Consider the following 9,374-nt stretch of genomic DNA (forward strand, 5'->3'; position numbering starts at 1 on the left):
TGAAGATCAAAAGCCATCTCAAAGAGAAGTCATTCTAACTTTTATAGTGAGTATATCATTACTCTAAATCAAAATTCAATCCTGACATTTCCATTACGGGAATAATTCATTCTTACAAAATTAGTCATTCATTTATCATATGCTACATATTCAGCATCTACTATAGGAAGAACCTGGTAATTTTATGCTTCTTTTACCATGACTGACAATTTTTTAATGTTAGCTTAAATAAACTTTGATGAATCTACTAAAGAACAGTATAGATGCCCCACTGCTAAAGGGTGTGCATTGGTCAGTTTGCGCCGTCTCGAAAGTGGGTCCATTAGTCAGTGTGCATCCTCTTGCTGTCTGCGAGTGATGGACAGAAGTGCGAAGCATGAAATGCGATTCCTGTGTTGTCATGACAACCTTACGAGACTAATATCATTATCCCCACTGTACAGATGGAAAGGTCAAGGGCTAGGGAAGTTGAAGAGCCACTAATATCTTACTGATAATAATGAGTTAAATCAAGATTCAAACCCAGGCCTGTGTATATGCAGAGCCTCAGTTAGCACTTGGTTTCTCTTACTCCATTTGGGGAATTATGGAGCGTGTACCCTTGTGGACAGTTAGAAAATCACAGCAGTACTCCTAACACAGAAAGCCTATAACAAGGACATAGAACCAACCAAAGACGAGCCAAAGGGCAGGCAACACTGGACAGAATTTAGAGACAAGACTGACTCCTCAGTGTGGTCCTGAAGGAAATGATTAGAGGGCCTGAGAGAAGTTGGGCAGTGTGTCTGGTGGTGTCCAAGAGGAGTCGAGTTAGGAAGAAGCAAGACCAGGAGACCATAGTGACAGACTTGACCGCAGCAGGCTGGCCTTGAAACACCCTCGCACAAGGTCTCCACAGAGACCATAGATAAACCGAGGCGACTGCTGAGAGGCGCCCAGATGTGTTTGCAGTTGATGTCAAAGACAGCAGGAAGCCAAGGGAGCTTTGGGGCCTGAGCAGAGATATTGTAACAATGGCCCTCGAGGAAGATTATTCTAGAAGTTCTATTCAAAAAGGAGGCTGATGGGGAAGATAGCTACTGGAAATTTATTTAACATTGTAAATATCCATTATACTTTAAACCTGTTCAAAATATGCCTCATGCTTCGGAAAGTCTTCACCGACAAAGCAGCTTTGCCCTGACACTGGGCCAACTTTGTATGTTTAATTTTATCAATATTATTTTTTAGAAAACAGAGAGTATTTCTTTAAGAAGTATTCACATTCACATATTATATTTTCTGTGGCTTTTGTATTAAAAGTAGTTAGGGAAAAATTAAACTTTTGTCTTTGTTTCTCTTTTTCTTCAAAGGATCCAGAAGGGTCCAAAGCAGCTGTGGCAGGAAAACAAAGTAGCACTGGTATCATCAATTTTCCTGACTTCAAGATCCCAGCTGACCCAGAGTACTTTTTATGATTTATTTCTATTTATGTGCCTTTCGTGTGTGTGTGTGTGTGTGTGTGTGTGTGAGACATGTGTGGGTACCCATGGAGGCCAGAAGATGGCTCAGATGCCCTGGAGCTGGAGCTACAGGTGGTTGTAAGCCACCCAACATGGATGTTGGGAACCTAACTCAGGTCCTCCGCAAAAGCAGTTTGTGCTCAAAACCACTGGGCCACCTCTCCAGGCCTTCATTCTAAATATTTTTAAATTATTTACTAGCTAAATTTCTCTTAAAAGCAGTGGAAATACTTGGAGTCACTGAAAAGGTGGTGGCATCTACGAATATGAGAAAGGCACAATACAAAGGTTTGGTTCTGGCTGTTCTCCTGAGGGCTACTGAGCAATCCTAAGATACAGGAAGGCAGAACATAATGTAATAGCTCTGTCCAGAAACTCCAAGCTATTCTTCTCTAGTCAATGTAGGAAGCACCTTCCATAGCAAAATCTAAGTAGCAGACTCTCCAAAGCAGAGTACAATAGAAAAAAAAAATCGGTAGATGATTTCTATCAGTGTGTGTTTAATATTTCTTAGAGGTTTTAGAATGTTCTTTGAAATTTTAGCTCCTATTCCTAGCATCTAAAGATCTTTTGAGATATGGTTTAGGATTTAGTTGAGAATTATTGCATGATTCCTTGAAAGTGTAACTCTTTGATAAGGTAAGGGAACTGGCAATTATGGCTCTCCTGCCACGTACCAAGCATTCTAAAGGGTCTCCTATCATTCCCTTTTCTTCACTTACTAAATGGTGGGGCAGAAATGGGAGCCCACATCCCAAAGGGCAAAAGACACTCTTATTCTTTGATTCTACCTCACTGTATCTCAAAAAAGAATTTCCCACTGACCTTGAGGTATAATATTTCCAAAATAGCATATGTGTATCATTTAGAGAAATTTAATTGGATCAAATGGTCCTGAAAGTATAGTCCTGATTTTCTGACAAGCCTTATAGTGTAATGATTGATATGATTAAGCTTCTGAGTTGGTTTATCAAGTGAATAAACAATGCTTTAATTAAATATATTTTGTAGTTAAATATATTCTATGATATTCTAGAGAACAATTTAGCAATATAAAAGTAACATTAGGATGCTTTAAATTATTTTAAATTTTCATTCATTTATTTTTATTTTACATGTATGAGTGTTTTGCCTCCAAGTACGTAAGCACAGACATGTTGTGCAATGCCCATAGAGGTCAGAAGAGGTTGTAGAATTCTTTAGAACTGGAGTTATGGACAGTTGTTAGCCACCATGTGGGTGCTGGGAACCAAACCCAGGTCCTCTGCAAGAGCAGCTAGCGCTCATAACCACTGAATCATCTCTCCAGTCCCTCTTTAGACAATTTTCCAAATGCATACTTTTGTTTAGGGTTTCAATACATCTTTATTGGCATATTGTGATGTCCAAACACCCGAAGTGCTGTCCTTGTCTGTCATAGAACATGGAACTGTGGTCAAGGGATTTAGAGCCAAAATTAGCAAATTTGAGACCTACTTCACCACGATGCAGCTGTGTGTCCCTGTGAAAACTATTTCACACCTGTTTTCTGCTAATGGAGCTTATAATAATGTAACCTACTGCGTAGTATTTTAAGAGAACTGAATGAAGCTGGACTTGGTGATGCAAGTCTTTAATTCCATCACTCTGGAGGCAGAGGCAGGCAGATCTCTGCGTGTGAGACTGAGGCCAGCCTGGTCTACATAGTGAGTTCCAGGCCAGCCGGGGCAACTGAAAGACACTTCTCAAAAAGAGAGAGAGAGAGAGAGAGAGAGAGAGAGAGAGAGAGAGTGAAGTGATTTTGTCCAGTCATACAAGAAGATGATGCTAGGGCTTCCCCCCTGAGGTTTGTTCATGCCTCATACCTTTAATCCCAGCACTGGGGAGGTAGAGGCAGGCAGATCTCTGTGAGATCGAGGCCAGCTATATAGTGAGTCCCAAGCCAGCTGGACCCTGTCTCCAAAAGGCCAAACCATAAATAAATAAAAATTTAAAAGATATAGTATTTGATGACATCTAAAATAATTAAAACGTGCTTCTCTTACAGATATGGTTTGTGGGCAATTGAAGCGAAATATAAAGAAGGTTTCACAACTAAAGGATTAGCACATTTTGAAATTAAATTTAAAAGGCGGGGTAAGTTTTCATAAATTACTGAAATTTCCATACGTGTTTTAAAAAATTTCTCAATAATTTTGCAGAATAAAAAAAATTAAGAATTGAAGCTGGGTATGGTAGCACAGGTCTTTAATCCCAGCACTTGGAGGGAGGCAGAAGCAGATGGATCTCTGTGAGATAGAGGCCAGCATGGTCTACGTAGGAAGTTCTGGGTCAGTTGGGGCTATGAGGAGACCTTGTCTTAAAAAAAAAAAAAGAAAGAAAGGAAGGGAGGGAAGGAGGGAGGGAGGAAGAACGAGAAAGAAAGAAAGAAAGAAAGAAAGAAAGAAAGAAAGAAAGAAAGAAAGAAAGAAAGAAAGAAAGAAAGAAATTAAGCCAGATGTGTAAGGTAGAGGCAGGAAAAACAGGAGTTCAAGACCAGTCTTAGCTACAGAGTGAGTTCAGGTCAGAATGAGCTGCTTGAGACCCTGTCTCGAGAGAAAAAAAAATACATCAAGGTGGTCAGCAAGATATGGTGAACAGAGGTGAACTGGGGGTCAGAAACCTCAGACCTGGTACTTTCCATCTGGTTTATGCCGATACAGTCTTTGAACTCTGAGGGCCATTTCCTCATTGTGGTTGTGTAGGGGTCAAATCAATAGGGGCAGACGAAATCTGCACAGTCCATACTTCTCGGACATTGGGAGAGATTGTCAAATTCGATCCAGTTGTCTAGACCAAGAACCAGCATGCTACCTTTGAATACCAAACTCAGGGCTGTTTCCTAAAAATCAATGATGTGTTAAGAAAATGGCAATGTTTGGGGAAAATACAGCATACTTGAGTATTTTGGAAATACAGTAATCATATAAATATTTAACTACAAATGGTTCCTTCTGTTTACTTCTCAAAAGAATTTACTAGAGTATTAATTTGTGTGTGAAACTGTTCTGAACCTATCTAGACTGCATTTTCGGCTGACCAGGTTGAGAAGAGAGGTATTTATAAGGCAATAACAGATTGGGGAGTAGCTCAGTGGTAGAGTGCCTGCCTATCATTTTCAAGGCCTTAGGTTGGATCCCCTCACTGTAAAAACAAAAACAAAAACAAAAACAAAACATTTATCATGCAAAAGCCCCTATAACAAAATATCTTCTGAAGCAATGAGAATTCAATTCTAGAGTTGCTTATTAACTCTTCTGGGTGATGTTCACATCTACAAAGTCCTTACATAGTCCTTTTTTTTTCTTCCTATACTTCAAAAATATTTTATTTATTATTTTTATTTTATGTGTATGAGTGTATTGCCTGCATGTAAGTGGATGTACCCGTGTCATGCAATGCTGTGGAGTTCAGAAGAGGGCTTCAGATTCTCCTGGAACTGGAATTAAGAATGGTTCATAGCCACCATGTGGGTGCTGGGAATTGAACCCAGGTCCTCTGCAAGAGCAGCTCTTAACTGCTGAGCCATCTCTCCAGCCCTTATTATTTTTATTTTATGTATATGAGTGTATTGCCTGCCTGTATGTAAGTGCACCTGCATTGTGCTGTGCCCATGGAGGCCCCCATGGAGGCCAGAAGAGGGCATTGGATTCACCTAGAACTGGAGTTGTGAATGGTTGTTAGCCACCATGTGGGTGCTGAGAATTAAACCCAAGTCCTCTGCCAGAGCAATCAGAGCTCTTAACTGCTGAGCCATCTCTCCAGCCCCAATTTTCTCCTATACTTTTTAAAAACAGGGAGACATTCACTTTGCTCTTCTATAGCCCCTCCCCACCTGCTCTGGCTATCTGGAGGGAAGACTCCCTTCTCCCCAGAGCACAATCCTCTCCCCGTGGGTTAATCAGTCTGCAGAGCAGTGCACAGTAATGGGACGGGTAACAGAGCATCACTTCTTGTGAACATGCACATGTGAACACTCACACTCATATGAAAACATACATGCATCACACACATAAGTCCATGTGCACAGCCAAACAAAGATGCTAACAAAGCAAGAAATTCCCAGTTGAATAAACAGTTATCAAACACTTGTATGCAAGGCATGAGGGTGGGGAGGTTCACAGAGTAAACAGCATCAGGACTTTGTCCCTATGAGCCCATTCCCAGTAACAGGAGTGGTTTAAGACAGGTCAGGACTTCTGGGGCAGGAAGATACAATCAATCACTGATGGGAAGATGGCGAGGTACTAAAGATAATTGTGATGGGAAGGATGCTTCTGTGACTGCTATTCACCTATTTCATCAAACCAAAAAACCCCGTTCCTGAGATATGGTTTTACCTAAACTTTTTGTTGATGTCGTCAGGTTTATTCTTGAGGCAACCACACGTCTCTATCTCAATAGAACCAGAAAATGACTTCATTAGTCATAAAAACTTTGAGAACTTCAAGATTATTATAAAAGCAAGGTAAGAAACTTTTTTTTTCTTTTTGGAGACAGGGTCTCCCTGTAGCCCCAGCTGTCCTGGAACTCACTATGTAGACCAGGCTGGCCTTGAACTCACAGAGATCTGCCTGCCTCTGCCTCCCAAGTGCTGCAATTAAAGGTGTGTGCTACCACGCCCAGCAGTAAGAAACTTTAAAAATTTTTAAATTCATCAAGGTCTTCAATTCAAGAGTCAAATATCACTCATTGGTGGTCCTTACCTAGACACCTGTGTTGACAAACATCCTGGAGCTCAGAGTTTAAAAAAAATATTATGGGGCTGAGTAGATAACTCCGGAGGACTAGTGCTTGTTGGGGAAACATGAGGACTTAAGTTTGATCCCCAGAACCCGTGTTTAAAAGTTTTGATGTGGTGGTAATCCCTGAGCTGGGAAGGCAGGGACAGGAGGATCCCTGGGACTCAATGGGCAGTGTTACTAGCCACACCGGTAAGCCTCAGTCCAATGAGAGACCCTGTCTCCAAAAACAAGATGAATGGCTCCTAAGAAACAGCATTCAAGGTTGACCTCTGCCTCTTTGTGCACAAGCATGTGCACCTGTACATTCATGAACACACACACACACACACGCACACACACACACACACACACACACACACGTGCTTAATGCCACAGTTATGAGGAGTGGGTTTGCCTAAAGTATATTTGCTGCCTCCAGTCTTGCTCTTGCTACCCATTCTAAGGATTGAAGGTCATCATGATTATTTGGATGACCAAATCACTAGGCATCAAAAATATATGAAAATTTTTATGCTTTTCTTATTTATGGCCCACTTGATACCAATTGAATCATACATCTTGATTATCAAAATTGATTATAGAATTGATTGAGCTGTACCCAAAATATCACGTGGCAGATGAACTTTGGGAAATTACCTTTGAGTGGGGAAATGAAGACATCGGTTTTATATATAAATCAGGGAGTTTCATGATTTTCTGTAACTTGAAGGGCAAATATGGGGGAATGAATGGGGTGTTGCACCTTTCGCTAAAAGGGGCAGCAGGAAGTGGACTTTTCTGTGCCACACTGAGTTACAGTCACAGCAACAATGTGGCCTCTTACAAAGAGAACCTGGGCTTGTGCTCGGTTCTCAGAAACTCACTCTGAATGAGAAAACAGAGTTGGATACATTCTGTTCACCTCTCAATTATTTCTTGCGTCAACAGGAATAAAAATGACTTAGCTCCACCACTGAAGAGGGCAAAGATGAATAACTGTAAGACTGAAAATAAGCACTGTTTCCAGAATAAAATTCAAATTTCACATACCTGCATATTGTCTGTATCTCAGTCCCAGGACTGCTTTGTTCAAAGGGACTTAATCATTTTTTCTTCGACAGTGATTCTTACGATGAAAATGCAACTGAGGCTGATGTTTCTGTCTTTTTCGGAATAAGAAGTGATTTAGGTGGTACGACAGAAAGCATGCATGAAGCAACACAGAAGACACAGGTAGGAGGAGAGAAGCGACATCAGTCGGGCGGGGGGAGAGGGGATTGAAAGCCATTTAGCAGAATATAAAGACACAAATATGTATAGGACTAAAAAAAACCTGGACTTTGGAAAGTTCAACTGATAGAAAAAGGTAGTTAACAGTGACACTTGTCTTCCATTTGAAAACCTGTTTGCTAAACCTAGTTTTAAAAGACAAAGTATCTTTTTTTGGACATGATTTCCTGGTAAAGTTCCATCAAGTAGAAAGAGATAAACTACTTAGAGCCTCAGACTCTAAGGAGAAGGCATCATTTGAATCAGGGATCTTTTTCCTTGGCCCTGCCATGGCTTCAGGCTTAAAAGAAATGACCCAAGTACTAATTGCTTGTATCTGAAGCTTATGTTTGTATTGCCTTTACATTTTTATTTATTTATTTTTATGTATGGAAGTGTTCTGCCTGTGTGTATGTAAGTGTACCACGTGTAAGCAATGCCCACAGAGGCCAGAAGAAGGTGTTGGAGCCCCTAGAACTGGAGTTACAGGTGATTGTCAGTTACCAAGTGGGTTCTGGGAACAGAACCCAGGTCCTCTGCAAGAGCAGCCGGTGCTCTTAACCACTGAATCGTCTCTCCAGCCCCATGTTTATAATATGTTTAACCTCAATCACAGTGTCACTGCCAAGCAAAGGCTTTGCATGCAGATGAAAGCAGAGTACTTTGTTCCCTCTCTAGGAGTTCTCCTTTAATTCGGCCTCTGTCTTTTTGTCCGCCTTTTTAAAAACAGCTGATCAATGGAACTGCACAGATCCATTTTAACACTTCAAAGGCAATTGAAAATCTGTCATATACAAGCCTACAAGATTTAGACAACAAATACCTCAATGTTTTTGTGAAAGTAAAAAAACACACAGGTAAGTTCCTCAATTATAAATTCATTTCTTACAGATCTTTCTTATCCAAAGTTTGGATAGAAAATTTGTAAATTGGTGGTGTAATATTGGGAAGGTACCATTCCCAGATATAGTCTACAAAAATGTTGTCTACCAGCTCTTTGTAGAGGAAAGACGTGTTTCTGCAGTGATCATACCTTACATTCAAGCATATGAGATAATTTTCTGTTATTGAAAATTGCAAGCAATGCTAGTGCCGGAAGATTTTACTTGCAACAAATAATTGAGATCCTACAATAATCCCAATTATGAAAGAGTCTGCATCATTTCCAGATGTTGCTACATGATATTAAATACTTAACATGTATCTTTTATGATATTATCTGAGAATGTTGCCTTGGAAAGGAGAACCCACTGTTTCACACGTGACATGCACACGCATGCGTGTGTGTGTGTGTGTGTGTGTGTGTGTGTCTGTGGCTCTGTGTGTGTGTACACATGAATATGGAAGCCAGAAATCAACCTCATGTATCATTTCTCAGGATCCTTTTTTTTAGACGGACTCTCTCACTGGGACCTGGGACTTGCCAATTAAGCTAGTCTGTCTACCTAAGGAGCTCTAGAGATCTGTGTTTCTACCTCCACAGCACTGGAATTACAAGTGAGCATCATCACACTCCACTTTTTGGCTTTGTTACCTTGGTGCTGCAGATCAGACTTAGGTCCTCGTGCTTGTGCAGCAAGTATTTTTACCAACTGAGCCATCTCTTCAGCCTTGTGATCATCTCTTTTTTAAAAAATTATTTATTTAATAACCACATACTTAGAAGAAGCATTTCAAACACCATTGACATATTCAATAACAATTTCCAGAGCTAATATGCATCTCTTTCAAAATTGGCTGGAAATTTTTAGGTTTACAGTTTAATTAATATAGTTATACATGATTGTACTCAGTATAAACCCTATAAGATATAAATTTGAATGAAGTTTTAACCTTTAAAAAAGATCTCCATTTCATTTTA

The 9,374-nt window shown here is 40.2% G+C and overlaps 1 protein-coding gene across 1 annotated transcript in view; it reads left to right on the forward strand.

The window, feature by feature from the left end:
- The first annotated feature begins 6 nt into the window (after window positions 1–6).
- Window positions 7–9,374, forward strand: part of LOC115070453 (complement C5-like) — a 37,363-nt gene continuing 27,995 nt past the window's right edge. Inside the window, exons 1-6 of the mRNA XM_029563703.1 lie at window positions 7–46; window positions 1,353–1,444; window positions 3,529–3,617; window positions 5,886–5,988; window positions 7,366–7,477; window positions 8,244–8,370. Of these exons, the coding sequence (XP_029419563.1) occupies window positions 7,451–7,477; window positions 8,244–8,370 (154 nt within the window). The 5' untranslated portion in view covers window positions 7–46; window positions 1,353–1,444; window positions 3,529–3,617; window positions 5,886–5,988; window positions 7,366–7,450. The remainder of the gene's footprint in view (window positions 47–1,352; window positions 1,445–3,528; window positions 3,618–5,885; window positions 5,989–7,365; window positions 7,478–8,243; window positions 8,371–9,374) is intronic.

This window comes from Nannospalax galili, unplaced genomic scaffold, assembly GCF_000622305.1.
Source record: "Nannospalax galili isolate Female #2095 unplaced genomic scaffold, S.galili_v1.0 scaffold34, whole genome shotgun sequence".
Lineage (NCBI taxonomy): Eukaryota > Metazoa > Chordata > Mammalia > Rodentia > Spalacidae > Nannospalax > Nannospalax galili.